The 18,433-nt window shown below is 35.7% G+C and overlaps 1 protein-coding gene across 3 annotated transcripts in view; it reads right to left on the reverse strand.

The window, feature by feature from the left end:
- The window catches only part of LOC124154163 (titin homolog), an 83,894-nt gene that overhangs the window by 4,828 nt on the left and 60,633 nt on the right, over window positions 1-18,433 (reverse strand). For all 3 annotated transcript variants that reach the window (XM_046527714.1, XM_046527715.1, XM_046527713.1), the window contains exons 19-24: window positions 11,341-11,448; window positions 10,351-10,448; window positions 9,920-10,103; window positions 8,676-9,006; window positions 6,467-6,607; window positions 5,787-5,964 (exon numbers count right to left, since the gene is read on the reverse strand). In XM_046527714.1, coding sequence (XP_046383670.1) covers window positions 5,787-5,964; window positions 6,467-6,607; window positions 8,676-9,006; window positions 9,920-10,103; window positions 10,351-10,448; window positions 11,341-11,448 — 1,040 coding nt within the window. The remainder of the gene's footprint in view (window positions 1-5,786; window positions 5,965-6,466; window positions 6,608-8,675; window positions 9,007-9,919; window positions 10,104-10,350; window positions 10,449-11,340; window positions 11,449-18,433) is intronic.

Consider the following 18,433-nt stretch of genomic DNA (forward strand, 5'->3'; position numbering starts at 1 on the left):
TTTCTAGAGCACACGAAATAACCAATTAGGTCCTGGCTTGTTTCCTCTATATTACAGGCACTAAGCAGTAGGTTGACATTTTAATGAATTGTGCAAAAACACACTGAATGCGTTCCAGGACATCCTGCTACCACAAACCATTTTGGACCTAGGTTGCAGAATTTAGAAAAGCCAATTTTAATTCTGGGGAAGTCAAACTTAAAAGTGGAATACAATTCCTTCAAGTTAGCAAGTAATAATCTCTTCTGAACATGTACATTTTTGGAGATACTTATGGAATCTTTCTTTCCAGGCATCATTCTGGAGTACTCATCACTTTCATAGAAAGTCCTAACTAATTGTAATGTTTTATTTTTGCCTTCCCTTTTCTCAATTCAGGTGCAGCCAATTTTCCATTGTCTCTGAAAAGTTCTCTTGCTTGGCGGGAAGTGTACTCACTCACATGAAACTCTTCCATTACTTTCTTCCTGCTCCATAAAGTTGGTACCAATGATAACAGATGTACCTTTCCTTGATGGGTGCTTGATGTGTCAACTTTTTGCTTGATTAACCCGTCAGCGTCCAAAGTTTTTTTTTAAATTCACACATATTTCACTTTTAAAAAATATGATACATATGAACTTCACACAAAGAACACAATTCAAACTGACTGAATAATGGAGGAAACCTTCTACTAAGTATGTGCACCGACGTGTATGCTAAAATTCACATATTAAATACATTGCCGGAGCATTGGCTCAGCACTGCACTGGGTGCCCTATGGCACCCGTGGGCGTTGACGGGTTAAGTCTATGAGCACATCTATATCATGAACTTTCTGAAGTAGTTCTTTTGGCAGTTTTGGGTCATCCTTTTCTGGAGATAATTCTTTATCAAGAACTATTTTAACTTTCCTTTTAAAATTACTGCATGCTGACTCTACTTTCTTTTTAGCGTAGGTTGACCTTCTGTGAGATGATATGCCATGAAATTTTAAAGGTGACTCCTCTATATCTTGCAGCGTTCTGTTAAGTAGCTCAGTTGATTTTTCTTGGGATACTGTTGTTTCAAAATTCAAAATACTATCATTGCTGTCACTATCTACTGCTTCAACATCAGAAAGCTCATTTCCAAACCTGGAGTGTTTCTGTACTTCCTCCCTACATGGCTGGCATACTTTCATTCCTGGCACTAATTTCCGAAGAGTTGGGATTTTACAGGCCTTTTCTGCAAATTCAAGACTTACATTTCTCAGTGATTTTGATATTTTCTTCTTGTGGCTCTTAAAAGGATCAAGACAATATATTTGGTAGGTTTCATACTTTTTCAAATAGTATATTCTGTGATGTTCGCAGACATTGGATAGGACTTCCCCAGGTACACCACTTCTGAGAGATAACAGCTGTTTTTCAAGCATACTCATGATCTCAATTTTGTTCAGTTGCACCACTGGTGTGTAGCTTTTTTCGAGGCAATCAGATGCAGTTACTTTTCCAATGCTTCACAGTTCAACAATTTGCTCATTTTGAAGCATAGAGGAGACACTAACCTTTCTAATGTCGAAGTTCACAATGAGCTGCTTTGCCTAACTCATAGCACACACAATTAATGTACAGGTAAAAATACACTGATCGTACACACAGAATATACTTGGACACCCATGGAGCATCTTTACACAAGAAGACTTGGCAGAAGACTAAAAGTGGTACCCTAGAATCTATTTTGATTTATCATGCCCTCACTGTGATACATTGTAACACTTTATTCTTCCTAGAGGTTGTACTTAATTCTCTTATTCCTTGGGGAGATGGAATAACACTGAAAAGTGAGGCTGAATAGGTGGGATTGTATAACCTTCTCAAGTATGTCATGTAATACAATCATATGTGAGGCAGGGGAGAAAACAATGTGGCACATAATGTCAGCATTATCTCTCCCAGTGAAATAGAAATGTAATACTCCAGTTGCCATCAAGGAATGTGGATATTGGTGACAACCTGCTGCATATCTATAAGTAATACCATTTGCTCTGCCAGCTCTTCCATCACTAAGGGTTTGGAAGACCGTACTTCTTCTGTGAAAGTGGGGCTAACTTTGTACAACTCCAGTTCAGCGGGACTCATTTAATCACTTTTTCACAGATCTCAACAAACTTGTTCATTGCATGTGCTTATGATGACCACTGGTTTTTTGGATTAGTGATTTCTAAACACGAGGAAGAACATGATGTGAAAGTGAAATTTATGCACCCATATCGAAAATCCCCATGTGATGGAATTGGTGGTACTGTAAAGCGTTTAGTTTGCCCGAGAGAGCCTCCAGAGATGTTCGGGAGATTTATTTTTTTCGGGTTTCGGGAGAAATTTTATTTAAATTAGTATTTCCATTTATCCTCTAATGCACAGTAAGAGCCTAATGTATTTTGATACCAATTTTTCCATAAACTAAACACTTGAAAAATGGGTAAATTCCAGGAAAAAAGCATCATTTCACATTTCTGAGCCATTTGGATTTTTTTACCCTCAGCTGCCACAAGCCAAGTATTGCTATTAAAAAAAATTGTATGAACAAGAGCCACATTCACTAGACTACATGTTTGGTCTTAGATATACTGACCAATATTTCAAATATATCCTCATGAAGGTATGGATACACTTATACTTATTATCTTACAGTACGTGTCCAAAATCCCTCTCACAGGGGCAGAAAAAAAAGTAAAACCTGAAATACTCATAGTGGCAGTCAAAACACCACCATTTTTATTTCACAGTATATTGGAGCACATATTAACCTTAAATTAAAAAAAAAATTGGATGAGTTAACTGCTCTGCCTTTTGGTGATAATTCTGAAAATATGAAGTAATGTTTTTGAGCTAAAAAAAATCGGTTAATTAACAACTGTTGACATCATTTTGGCCAACATAACAATGCAATGGGAATAAAAGACATTACTATGGAAGCTATGTACTTGGATAGTCAAGGGGTCAAAATTTCATTCAAATATATTATGTGGTTTCTGAGTTATGAATTTTTACCCTGTGCCCTGCACTCTGGAATTTGACTCCCACTAGCGCCACTTCTGAGCAAACATCTCAAACTTTGACTCCTCATATCTTGCAAACTATGAGAGTAAGAGAGGAAATATTTTACATGGGTCATTAGATAGGTGATAGTAGCTAGTGACAAAAATTTCATCAAAATCCGAGTCGGTGGGTGTCATTTTGAAAATTTCTGGGTGATTTGACGTGGAATGACCCTATGTGTTGTTACCTCGTGTTTGTAGCAGATGATGCAATAAGAGAGTTATCAAGAGATATGTGTAGTGTGCCCATCTCAGTGCTCATTCAGCAACAGATATCCAAAATCTTCGATTGACAAGTACAAAACGGCCATTATTTAAAAGTAAGCGAAAAATGGGCCATTTTGGAATTTAAAATGCAATTATCATAGAAAATGTCATCTTGAAATATTAAAAAAAAAATGGAGATTTCATCTTGTTGATCCATCCAGCTGGGAAATAAACACCTAGCTATCATGTGAAATTCCTTTAAAATGAACCAATTAAATACCTGCATCAATATCAGGGCCTAAAATTGTTATCTCTCTAGATACTAAGTAAGTACAGGCAAAAAGGCATTGCCTCCCCTAGAAATTAGTGAAGGTCACAAAAAATGTTCTTCCCAAATGGAACAAAAGACACTTTAAGAAATCCACTTCTACATAACTAACATAGCTGGTGTGTATTTACAGTAGGCCTTGGCTTAAGAATATTAATCCATTTGGGAGAACTGCTTGTAAAGTGATAAAAAAGTAGAGATGTGCGAATAGTATCCGCGAATACTCGAATACCTCGAATACTTTGAATTTCGCGTCGTACACTGTCGCACGCACGTCGCTGGTAGTTGACTCGGAAAAATGTTGAGAACTCTAGTCTTTTAGTGCATGCAGCACCCTTTTAGGCAAGTTGACGAACTACATCAAATGTGCGGGTTAGAGCGGTGGGAAGAGTTCGACTTGGGGAACCTAAATTGATCCGGGTGAAAAAATCCGAAAATCCTCGGTTTCCCCCACCAGGAAAACCGCAGTGCCGTGGGATAGTAACTACGTAGCACAATTCCCAAAATCCGCTTCCCCCTCCATCCATCAGCCTTCGGCCCCTCCTCCGACGCTTTCCTCCTCTTCGAAATCAAACAAAAGCCCCCAGCTCGCGCAGGTTTCGTATAAATGAGACGAAGTGTTTATCATGTGTCATTTATGGCTAATAAGCACAGGCACTTAGTTTGAATCTTTTCCAAGAGATGAAACTGCCATAGGGAGAAACTCAGTGCCGTGGGATAGTAACATTGGCGCATTTCCCACGATCTGCTATCCCCCTCCATTCAGCACTAGCCTCACCCACTTTGACGCTTTCCTCCTCTCCGAAATCAAACAAAAAGGTCCTCGCTCGCGCAAGGATGATATTACGAAGATCTTAGCTTCGAAAAAAATATCGAGTTACGAGAACAATGAAAACGCGTTTCACGCCCTCCCCCCTTTTCTCACCCACTGACCTTTTTCTGGCTACCTGCTTCGAAGTTCCCCATTTCTGGAGATCAACTGCCGCATGAGTACCGTGGTATACTTACATTAGCGCATTTCCCAAGATCCAGTATCCCCCTGCATTCAGCACCACCCCCCTGTGAGGCTTTCCTCTTCTTCAAAATAAAAAAAAGGTCACAGCTCGCGCAGGGATCATATTACGAAGACCTTAGCTTCGAAAAAATACCAAGTTACACGAGAACAATAGAAACGTGTTTCGGGCTCTCCCTTTTCTCCCCCACTGACCTTTTTTTTCCTACCAGCTTCGAAGTTCCCCATTTCTTTGGAGGTCAACCGCTGCATGAGTCATCTATTAGCACAAAAGGTGTCCAACAATGACTTTCGTCAGTTGATACTACACCTTTATTGGATTGAAATATTAGTAATGTTCGCGTAATTTCAAAAAGAATAAGACCAAACACGACGTATGTCTGAGTTTATTTAAGCATTTTACGCAAAGAAATAAATGCCAAAATACGACGGAGACTTAGCATTCTGGCGAAACTCTATATCCTCGCAACTGAGCTTCTCGGAAGTTGATGCGGTATTTTTTTCCGAAAACATATATCAAGTTACAATTTATGAGTGGTGCTATAAATCTTTATTGTTACAGTCCCAGACAAAGGGATATTTTCTCAGAATATGTATTTGGTTTCTCCCTGATAGCAATTCCAATTCATCTTCTTATCTCGTGAGAACTCCCAAAGATGGACTGAAAATAATTGAAGAAAATCCGGTGGAGAAGAGCTTGTATTTTACAAACTGCCTCAGATTGTCAGCTAACACTTGGCAGCAGCAGTGGGGGTAAAGCGATGTTAGTTGAATTAATTATATGCCCAATTGTTTCCATAAAATTAAAATATTCCATTAATCAGCTAAATTCCTGTTCGAATCCTTTAAAGGAAATCAAAATTACTCCCCAAAATCTTGTGTTGCCTTCTGCATATGCAACCGAGTCAAACATTCCAGCATTCATTGTTTAGTATTCGAGGTATTCGAAATTCGAGGTATTTGAGCAATGATTTAATATTCGAATTCGAGAAATCTGTTATTCGACCCATCTCTATAAAAAAGCATGCAGAAAATCAACTCCGATTTAGGATCAACTATTTATGCCAAATTCATTGTAAGTGAAACCCAATGTACAAAAAGGGGTCTACAGTACTCTAAAAATTCATAGGAAAAAAAACAAAAAGTAAAAAGAGAGGGATAAAATATTGTTCACAAACCTGTAAGAACTGAGCACATTCATTTTGCATTTGAGCAGTTCTTCTGTGCACCTCGTGATGAGAAGGGTTGTACATGATAGCATTGGTCAGCATAAGCATCACATCCCTTTGAAAATGGGCAATGGTTCGAACAACTCCTTTTTCAACATTTTTTCTGATTGTGCCCAGATCCATTGGCCTAATAATATAAAATTTGTAAATGCAATTTTCACTTGAAACATCACCATTATAATCACGTGCTTCAACAAAATATTATGTTACAAAAACAAGGGGCATTAGGGAATATTGTGTGATAAATAAGATGAGAAACACTGAAATACATATTATCAAGCTATCTTCTTCTCTAAGGTATTAATAATGCACTTTACAGACAAATAGCAAAGCATTAGGGGAGCTCTACAACCTCTGCATGAGAAAGGTGACATTTTAAAATCTCAAGAGCAAGGCAACAAGCTGACAGAATGAGAAATGAGGAAGTACTACTTCAAGAGAATAGCAGAACGAAAACTGCTAAGGGAAATCAAAAAGAGGAAGACAGCTTTACTGCGGCATGTATTACACTGTAATAGCCAACATAAAAAAATTTGAAGGAAAGTGAGGATCAGTCAGAGGATCCATTCCAATAAGAAGGAGATCAATTGGTGACACCTAATTACAGATCAAATTGAATTAATCTTTACCTGAATACTACGTTGTAATACCTAGGAGCTTCATCAGTCCTCACCGGAGTCATAAAAATTGTAGCAAATTCATGATCAGCAAGCTGGTCCCATATCATAAGCACAAACTTCTTCCATGCTTGGTAGTCGTTTTCTTCCAAACTATAACATAAATTTGTGTTACAATAACAAAAAAGCCTGAATTCACATTTATTCAAAAAATTAAAATTCCTTGCTGCTAAATTGTTTTTAAATGAAAAATGTTTTGGGAAAAAAATCACGTCACATTCATGCAATCAGGATGCATAGTAGAACAAAAATGTAAATACAGCATTAACATGACCTGAAATTTTAATTTTATGCAGAAAATTGACAGTATTATACTTTACTTGATGAGGCTGTATACCTGATTTTCAACAAGGATTTCATCTAAATAACAGTTGCATAGCATTAAGAAAGACAATGGATCAGTGATAAGGTGTTGATTAAAAGCTATTTAAAATGCATTGCTCTTTTTTCATTGCTTCTTTTTTGCAATATTCCAAATGGTAGTTAGGGCATTCCAAGAGGAGAAACGTGAGAAATTTCATTAAAAAAGTTTTCTCATAACAATCATAGGTCGGTAATGATGATTAGAGACATGGAGAAAGTTGGAATTGCAATGTTTTGAAAATAAATTCAATGTGAAGTTCATTTCATAACGGAGAACACGAAATACTAATTCCTTCAGCGTATTATTCAAGTTTCCAAAATTTCCCCAATAATCAGCAATGCTGGACCTAATGACCCTCTTCACAGTATTATAGGCTGAAACTGACTGGTGCGATTGATGTCCAAGATTACCCAAAAAAGTTAATGATGCTATCTTCACTACAAATAAAGGCAGCCAAGATTATACGTAATTTTTTAGCAAATCAATGTCAAAACACCATGTATGTATTTAAATTCATTTACCAAAAAAACAATTAATTAGAGCAATATTTTACATCTCTAGTTATAATAAACAAAATAGCTTTCATTTTCAAGACACCACTAACAATACACTGGACTAATCAGTAGCATTTTTCTCAGGGAACATTTAGAATTTCCAAACATAGGCAATGCAATAACTATCAGAAATAAAGAGTTCTACCTAAAGAATTCAGGAGCCCTTTTGCTCTGGGTGATACAGAGGAGATGCCTCATGGCCCATGAAGTATGCTACTGCCTTCTGTATTAACATCATTAAGGAACACGCAAGGACTAATGGTAGAATACGGGCATTTCTGTTCTACAGTAGTAAGCATAATCAGCGTAAAGTCATTATTTTATGTTTTGTACATATTTTCTTGCTGAGACTTCGTGCAAAGAAATACAATAAAATCAGAGATACCTATATTTTGCTGAACAGATAGGTATAGGAATTTAATTTTCCCCCTAACAACAAAGGAACATAAAAATACTATGCAGAACTCACTAGTCCCTTTAATGTGTACTTTTTGTGAGGTAGCTGGTGCCCTACTACACCTAACATGTTGCAAGCCAATTGTGCTTGCGGGGTAGCATATAAACGTGATAGAGGACTAAAAAAAAATGCAAATCCTGTTCTCAAGTTATTAAATTTTGGATACATATAAAGTGCGTTCAGACTTCATTTGTAACCACACTAGAGTGCGAAATAAATCACTTTGGATTTTCCACAAAACTTTTTCATAACCCCAACCCTTGGTTTCAACTACTATATAGTCATTATCAAGGTGACCAAATGATTCACCGCGAGCCCCTTATATACACAGTGAGGCTGTTAGAAGGTAGAAAAAGGGGAAGGAGTCAACAGGCGAGAAGTAAACATCAATGAAATACGTGTTGAATGAAATTCTCCCAATCTCCCCTCCTGACCTTATTTTACTCCCTTGCCCCCCTGCTCCCCCCCAGGTTACGCAATCCCTTAACAATGCTTCTCTTCCCACCCTCTCATTTCGGACCAGTCACATACTCCTTGCCTTTTCATTCCTTCCCCATCCTCTGCCTTCTTACATTCTTAGTGTGTATAAGGGGCTCATGGTGAACCATTTAGTCACCTAGATAATGACTACATATGTAAATAGTAGTAGAAACCAAGAGTCTAAGTAGCTAATCAAAAAGTTTTGTAGAACATTACAAGGTGATTTATTTCACACTATTAAATTTTGAGCTTAATCGCAAGTTTTCTATGCTGAAAAAAATCAACATTTAAAATATTACGACTAACCTAGCAAAGTTTGACGAGAAGGGAAATGTCGGAGCATCCAATAGTGATTCTGGGTCTGAATTGGTTGACTTCCGTTGTACCCTCCTTCTTTTGTTGAAGATGCTGGACACAGATTCAGAGTCATCGCCCTTCTCTCCCCTCATGGACATGACGTTTGACCAGTCACCTCCATCATCAGGAATGGAACAACTGTCCTCACTGCTCATTGAACATTCATTAAGGGGCCGCTTGGTGCCACTCCCAGACTTCTTCTCCACTTCACTACCACAGAGATCATTATCTCCAAATTGAGACGAACTCAGCTGCTCATCTCCAAGATCACCATCAGGATCTGGAAAAATGGATGGGTTTGAAAACATGAGTATTTAAAGGCTATGCAAAATACATACATAAGTGTTGGTCCAAATTATATGACCAGAGAATCAGGGGTGGCTGGCCAGGGTGGGAAGGAATACCCACCTCGAGCAAGTACATATTCATTAAATTCAAGACTTGTTGATAAGGGAGCAAAATGGAGAGCTATGTCAAACCATTCTCAGGATTATTATTATAAAAATATTGTAAAAAACCCTAGGATGGGCAGTATCACAGAACACACAAGATAAATAATGAAACACTGACTTGCAATTTTCCACAAAAATTGCAAGTTTCAAAAGCAAAAGTCCAAAAAATGTTTGTGGAAAATTGCAAGTCAGTGTTTCATTATGAGTCAATTCCACTCCATCTCGCTTGATTCCTCGAATTTTATACACAAGATAAAGATTAAAAACTCACATTAATAACTGAATTTTCGGTGGCATTACCACCTTCCTCGGAGTTAGGTAAAAGACTTTGGGTTAAAAGAAAGAAAAAAAGGTTGAGTCTTTTACCTAACTACGAGGAAGGTGGCAATGCCACCGAAAATTCAGTTATTAATGTGAGTTTTTAATCTTTATCTTGTGTGTTCTGTGATACTACCCATCCTAGGGTTTTTTACGTTATTTACATCACCGAGGAACATTTCAAAGTGTGTATGTATTATAAAAATATTATTATATATGATTAGCACATATATGGAAAAATTCCATTACAGCAAACTTACTGATAATGCATTTTTAATAATAATAAAACATAGCAGATTGCACCGGAAGTTTTCATTCCACTTAATTTTAAGCCTTACTGCATTCCAAAGCATTGATTAGCAAAATAATAGCCATGGTAATCAGGAGAAATGAAGCATTAGTTATAAAATGATAGTTTCTTACACTGATTCAAGTGTGATGATGACATGGAGGATTGCTTCATCTCCTTTTTCCTCCTTATTTCAGCTGTCTTTGACACTCTATGACTCGAGATGGTATCTCCTTTATCATCTTCATCGTCAGACAATTCTGCATTACTGTTTTCTCCAGAAGAATGCCTTTCTCTCACCTTTCCATTATTTGATAGCTGAAAATACCATGTGAGAGAGTATTAAATCACTCAGAAAAATGAAAACAACATTTCTTCCAAAATAAAATTTGCAAACATAAAATCACTTTATGTTCAAGCTCCAAAATTTTACAACCAGCAAGGGTAGTGTTTTTGTTAGTTTAACAAAGATCAATGATTTATAAATCATGATACAACGTTATAAATAGTAGCTCCACTAACAATAAAATAAAAGATAGCCATGAAAGAAATATCAAATACTAACTTGATGAGAATTTTCTTCTTGCTCAAACTTTTTATTGTAAGGTTCAGCAGAATCATCTTTCTGGGAGCTCTCCGACAAACATTCACTTTCTGTAACCCCTGATTTACAAATAAAAAGAAGTTAATACATTACAACTGACATTCGTGGATGATTTGCCAAAAATTCAAACTTTTTCGAAAAAAAAAAAAAAAAAAAACGAGTGGATACCACTTAAAATGACAAGTTTTAACACATCATATGAAACCTTGACCAATAGAAGCCAACAGTTAGAATTTCCTTGAAGATTACAAAAAAGACTAGTTTAATGGTACCCATACGAAAAATCTATTACTTAAACCATGTTTTTCATTATATAACTCTACAAATCTTCTGATAAATTGAAATCTTCCAAACAACAGCTATAAATATTTGGTAACACAACAAACATGCATTAGATCTCACTTTGAATGTGCTGAAAGCTATATTAATGTTGGAAGCAATTTTGATGACCCAAATGTCAGGGGAAAATGTACATACACTACTTAAGAAACATAAGCACAAAAATGGCAATTTTCTTGTCCTGCTCTTCCGCAGGGTTTATGTTAAAAATTAAAAATAATGAGTACACCACAAAAGGAAAAAAGAATGAAATTTGAAGGCTATTAATAACATTGGCGTAGAAGAAAAGTGCATCATTTGCCAACTAAGAAAGATAATTTTCTAACAACAAAATATCACAGGCAACAAAACAAATTAAGTAAGGAAGACTCTTATTCAAATACATATGTTTAAGTAAAAATTATGGTTTCATAAATATATACATAGTTTGCCAAGAAAAGTGATAGGAGAACATAGTCCTAGTAGTATCAACAATTCGGTAAAACAATATTTGGAGTAGTCAGAAAATTCATGCAATTAAACGAGACAACTTTAGATTGTGATTCATATCAAGAACTTATTACACACATCTGAAAAATCAAGGAATATTTCGATCAATTGAATTTTACATACTTGACAACCTTCCAGAAAGATTTCCTTTTGTTGCTGATAAACTGTATGAAAGAGGATAATCACACTCGGACATTTCTTCCTCACTGAAATTCATTCGGGAATTATCAACTGCAAAAAGAATATTGAAAAAATTACAATAGTACCAAAAGGAAAACACAACACATTGATTATGATAAGAATAAATCTGGATATAATACACATATATTAGAGAAAAGAAAAACTAGATGAGGTTGGTTAATCTGGAAAATTTTGTTTCAAATCACTATCAGATATAAGTTGAACACAATTGCTGCTGACCCTGTTCACAGGAAGGGAAACTTAATGCACTACAGAAATGACACCCACGATTTGGTAATCCAATTTTGCAGATATAAAAGGAAAAAATAAAGTCTGTTTCTTCCACTTGTTGCAGGTTAAAAATAGTAATCTAAAAGATACTGCATAAATAACAGAAGAAGTATACTCCACAAAAGATAGGCAGAGATAAACATGTATTACAATATTAAATACAAATTATAAGAAGCATTGTACAAAAAATTACGCATAGCATTGAGGTCTGTTAATTCTCATGTAGTACCCTTTAGTTTAATTTAGTGACATACATCTTGAGTACACCCAATGAGCATTTTGAACTAGCTGCTTAAAGAGATAGTTAAATTCTGAAAATTACGAAAACTATAATTTTAGATTCAACCTGGTCTTTTTAGATTGGTCTAAGTTCAGATGGTAAACCTAGAGATCGAGGACTAAAATATTACAAAATTAAAACTGAGGTAGAAGGATTATTGATTCACCATAGAAGAATTCTCATATACAAAAGAAGTAAATTTGGCTTTCTCAAACTAGGGCCAATGATTTCATAATTTTTGGAGATAGACATTTTTGGGACCATTGAAATACACATTTAGTACATAAACCGTCAAATGGTCTTCCTAGATAACAAAAGCAGGGGGAGAGGGTGGGTGGGGGAGAACTAGAGTTCTCAAAACCTGAATCCCTCGTTGTCGTTTTGGAGATACTGTTTTATGGCTACCCCCGCAAGATGGACCCCCCATAATGTATTTACCCTCAGGGCCGGATACAGGATGTGGGTGGCCCGGGGCCCATTTTGATGGGAGGCCCACTGTTTCAAGGTGTTGCAATTTGTAACATAGTAACATAAAATGCGAATAACAAAATTTTCAGCAAATTTATTAACATCAATATTATAAATATTATGATTTCTTCTGTTTTTCCAATATTGCAAGATTTACCTCTATATTGGCGGTCATGCCCTGTTGGAAGGCCAGGACCCTCCCTTTGATCCACCCCAGTTTCCCCTACATATGAATCCCCAGAAAAATTTCCTGACCATGATGGACATAGGCAGATTTAGGGGAGGGAGTTAAAAATCATGTGTATCATGATTCACGTGCTAAAAAAGTAGACATGATTTTTAAAACAGTTATCACTACATTCATTTTATTTTGTGTATTACAGAGGCTCAACCACCTAATATTAATAATTTTCACATCAAAATAAAAAAAATATTTTACACAGTAATAGTTGTACTTTGTTTTTAATCTCAAATACGAGAAGACCTATCAGACCCTTGTGCCTACCCCCAGAAAAAAAACCCTGGATCTGCCCCTGATGATGGACTAACTGTCATTAGTCACAGAAACGATGAATGAAACGAGATCATAAGCATTGAGGGTATTTTCCGAAGCAGGCCAAGTTAAAAGTTAAGCAATCAAATAAAATTTCTCTCATACTGAAAATCAATTTTGGACACTCCTTTTCACAATTCATAAGAATGTGAAGTATAGAGTTTGAATCATAAAGATAAAAAGGGCATGGGGGAGCAGGTCAGAAGAGATGGTCTTCCATTGTTGCACGTTTTCCATGCATTCACCAGTATGCTTCCATGTATCCTGCTGATGATGGGTTTATCAGGTTTTTTATAAGGTTCTCAAATTTAAATTCCTTGACAAAAGTCTCCATTTCTCCAGAATTTTTCACTCTCTCCATTAAATTGTTACAATACATTTTTGAACAGCAAAAGTTGATAAAATAAAAATTTATTTTTAACATACACTAGCATTCTTTTTAAAGCACATTTCTTTAAAATGAACACACTAAAAAACAGGAAGTAGTAAACTTAATTTTGATCAAATTAAAGATGAAATATTGTGTCAAATTTAAATTGGCACTTTACTCTAAAAGTCTTCAAAATAAACGCATATAAGTGACTTATGATTTTACTTGTAATGACAAAAATTTTCCTTGACATCAAGGATGTGAATATTTGGCTTTTCCCTAATTTCCCCAACCAATAATAATCCTGTCATGTAACAACATGCTCATAAAATTTCGACGGTCGATAGATACAGTTCTAGATTATTTTAATGAGGCCTCAAATTTGGCTTCTTGATTAGTCAGAACTTAGAGCAATATGCTAGGACATTGACATATATTGTGCAAAATTGAAGGAGGAATTGTGAAGTATTGAGCATCAAAGTTTAAAGCAGGTGGTTAAGTGGTTCATTATAATTTTCATGATTGGATTTTTAACTGGAAGACCAACCTTTCCAAAATATTGCTTAGTTATCAGTAAATTATAAGCAATAAATTGAATATTTTGAAACTGTTCTATAGGTATTGAAAGATGGAAAAAAGATACACGTTTGAGTCATGAAGAATGCTTCAATATCCATACCACATGGTGGTAAGTTGAAAATAAAAAGTGCCACACGTCATACCAAGGTTTCAATAATTAATAATTGTCTCAACAGGACTGGCGGCTTGTGATAATTTTTTATGCATAAAAAAGTCATGTGGATGATTATGAAATTTCTTTGCATACTGTACTCCCCAATCGAAGGTGATCTCATGCCCACCTCAGCCAAATTCCCTAACTACGCCCATGTATGTGCCGAAAAGTAAGGGTATTGTGTAGGGTATTCTGTAGAGGCTGCATGGGCTACACCTTTGACTCATTGGGTGAGTTCCCAGAACAGCATCCTCTTGTGTCATTACCAGTCATCTGGATGCCTTTCTTCATAGTTACCCATTAGAAGTTAGCAGACTTTTAGTTGGGACTAACCCTTAGATCAAAAGATTTTCCTTCTACAATGTCACATGCTGAGATGTTACCCTATAGACATTTTCCTGTCCCATTAGTGCTACAATGAAGTACATAATACTATCAGTCAATAAATAACAAAAAAGGAAATTAAATACACTAAGAGCAAATACACTTAGTCTAGCAATTTTATATTTTAAAAGCAAATTCAGCCCAAATAATAAAATTTTGTCAAAAACAAAACTGCACTCTAATTACCGAACAGGGAAATTTACTGTAATGACTCCTTTAGCTCTAAGTAGCTTACACAATTCTTTGCCAGTGAAGTTATTCCACAGTTTTTAAGTTAGCATGCTCATTCTCATGGATCATACAGCGATTCTCAGACATTGGTAACATTACCATAAGGAATGTTAACTTAACAATTTCATTACAGTTCCTTTGCAATTCAAGATCCTTACAATTGGCTTTTAGCCTTACTTACAGCAATGATGTAATGCCATTTTACTGTTTACAAATCTTCACATTATGTTGTACTGCCATTTTGAAGTTATACAGTACACTCTCAACAAGGACATTAATTATTTTTAGTTTAAACAAGGAAGTTTCCAATCAAATTATTATGCAGAGCAAATTGATAACTCAAGCAATGCAGAGTTCCACTTATTATCATGGAATTACTTTAGACCTTAGATAAACTATTTGTTAACCAATAATTTAGATAATGCCACCATCACCTCTCTATCAGTTCCCAGAACTACTCTTCTAATCTTTCTATATTACCCTCCTATTTTGCCTTCACTACCTGAATAAAATAAGGCTTTCGATTGAATGTATGTATCAAAGATGCACAGAAAGCACAGCATGGAAGATCAAAGAAAATATTCGGATGAACTGTCATTTTCAATTATCCAGTCGGTCTTCTCCCTTCATTAGAATGGGCAAGAGCAGCTCTACTGCATGTATTTTAAATTATACTCAGAAATGCATCAATGAGAAGACATTCAAACCAGCCTGGCATCCAAAAATAGTATTGGATTAATGAATCAAAGAACATTTAAAAATGAAAGACATCCGGAAAAACTTAAAAACGTAAAGGAAAAACATGTTCAGTACTTCAACCTTCATTGGGTGTATTCAGGAGAGTGAATGCTCAGAACTCATGCTGATCAGCAAAGGATCAAACTGCTGCATGGCATTTTTTCAGTGGGAATGAAAAAGAACACTAAATAGGGGCTTTTGAGTGATCTAACAATGCACCATTTGCCAGGTAGTCTGTAAAAAAGAACCAAGATATCCCAGTTGGAGATGCTCCATTTTCCAAACTAAGCAATCAATTTCACGGCAAAAAAATCAAAACACATGCCGTTTATTTATACTCTGAGTTGAATACTCTTTTAAAAAATATTCTGCCCCATAGTTAATCTAGTTTTTAGTATCCAGGTTTTCCTTCAAAAAAGTACTACTTTTCTGCACGTAAAATCATGCTGCCCAAATCTTAGTGCTTGGTATTCCTGTAGTTTTTGTTCCCGTGATTTGAAATTTTGTTGTACAGAAGATAAATCTATTCCCAACTGTTTGCAGAAAAAATAATGCATAATAACGCAATCATCAAAGATGTTATAAACAATACATACCTCTGCAAACTTTAAAATTAGCAGTTAATTTCCATGTTTGCAGAGGTATGCACTGATACGTGTTGTGTGCTGTGTCATATAGGTAATTAATAGTATATATTGAGGTTGAGTGTCAGAAGTACATCCATTTTTCTTTGCATGGCGAGGGATGCCCAAACAAAGGAACAGAAACGAGAAAGTTTCTCAAAGCCATGGTAGGATGCCATAAGGTGAACTGTGGCACTCAGAACCTTGGCAGCTGATGAATAATGAACTGTTAGCTAGTGCTGAGTTAACTGCAACCATGCAGGTCTTTTCTTCTCCATTTCCTATGGCTGAACTACTGCTAGTCTAACTGAAACATGCACATACATTACAAATTAAATTGGCCATGAAAAAATTTTGAATCTATATTTTCCACATATCTGCATTGCTACCCTACAGCACTTGAGTGTACCAAGCAACTTTCAACAGCGCCAAGGATTATGAAGTTTGCATACATTTCTGTTTATAAAACTTTAGTTGCACAAACAGTTTGTTTTCTGAAAAAGTTATGAAAACATCTTGCTTTATTCCATCAAAACTGCAAGTTATGAGGTAATATTAAGACTACCTTCTATTATCTTCCATCAAAACGAAGGGAATATCAAGTACTCAAAGTTGGGCAGTGTGATCTTGCGTGCCAAAGGAGTACTTTGAGCAAAAAAATCAGTACAAAAAATACTAAAAGAAAGATGATTTTTTAAAGTTGATGACCCAAAGCACACATAACTGGTCTCTATTATGCTTTTGATTGCATTGAAATTTCTTGCTTTGTTTGGACTTTTCTGTTTTGTCTGTCTTTTTTTTCTGTCTGTTCTGTTTTTGTTTTTAAGACAACAGAGCAAATTATAAACTCCTCCAATCAGCAAATAGTGCACAGGCATGTATCTGAGCGCTCACACAAAGCCGCTTTATAGCAGTCGCATTTGGCAGCACTGTGAGCACTCACTCTCTCTGACTGCATCCACTTTTTTTTTTACATACTTAGCACCAAGGTAGTTCAGCTACTCTACAGTCAAATTTGACAAGATAAGGTCTAAGAATTCACCTGTGATTTTTATAATTTATATGCTCATCAATAATGATCCCTGGCTATGACCACTACTAAAAAGAAACTTACACAAGAAATGAGAGGAGAGACAGTATCCTTGAACTTGCAAACGTAAAAGGGTCTTCCATGAGATGTTAACCATTTTTCTCCTTTATTTTGGTGCTACTATGGCACATTGCAGACTAATACAGCTATGATTTTCATGGTATTGTTGATTCACTTGAAAATACCATCCAGCAGCAAAACATTTCAACATTTTTCCAATTACTCAAGTAATATGCCAAATACATTTTTATGGAGAGCCTTCATTTTTGTAGGCACAGAAAAACCTTTATATTGATAATTATATTTCAAAATGATTTTTATACGATACAACGATCTGAGGATCGTATTATTTCAATACTTTTAGAAAACATAATTCTTAAACAGAAGGCATTTAGTAACTAAGCATGCACACTTTTCCCGACTTCCCCAGCTGAATCACAGCGATTCTCAAGATGTGTTTTTCATTTTCATTGTGCCAATATCATTCCTGTTGCAGACAGTATAGACAGCAATGCATGCACATTGATCTACAAATGAATAATGGAAAATAAGCAGGCAAAATGGCAGTTGCTTCCATTATTTGCTCAAGAACATAAAAGCTTAGAAGCAACATGATCTGTAAATAGTACCAGTTTTTTAAGCAGTAGATGGCCAAAATTTTTTTTTCTAAAATAAAAAGTGTTCAACCATAAAAATGTGCAAGCACCTGAAGAGGCAAGAGAGATTGACCCAAAAACAGTCGTCTGAAGTGGTTCCTAATAAAATTCTGACATGCTCCAGGAGACAATCATAAATGCTTCATCACAAAGTTGAGTACCTGAGTCATGGATCATAGTCATCTTCTCGGTATAATTTTTATGAAATGGAACCTTGAGCTTGATGGCGAAGGATTCAAGATACAACTAATAAATATGAATTAATGACCACTAAGTTTTATGATACGTGACATGAACACTCAGACAGCATGAATCAACAAAGTGAATAATATCCACAGTGCATCTTTAATGTGGTCAGGTAAGTTTTCATGGCTAGCCTTCAAATACATATATTTGAGTTGCATTCATTCAAAAGAGTCACTATAATTCCTCGTTTTTGGAAAAAAAATCTCCTCTTCACTGAGAAAACTGAAATGCATAAAATCATGGAGAGAAAAAATACTAATATCAAATTTTGACGTGGATATTTACTATGTATTCTTCAGACCTATCTAAAATTTCATAGATTCTTACCTGAAGTTATTATCTCAAGACATGTGCTTTCAGGTGACTCAATCCC

Source organism: Ischnura elegans, chromosome 2 (genome assembly GCF_921293095.1).
Source record: "Ischnura elegans chromosome 2, ioIscEleg1.1, whole genome shotgun sequence".
NCBI classification, from domain to species: domain Eukaryota; kingdom Metazoa; phylum Arthropoda; class Insecta; order Odonata; family Coenagrionidae; genus Ischnura; species Ischnura elegans.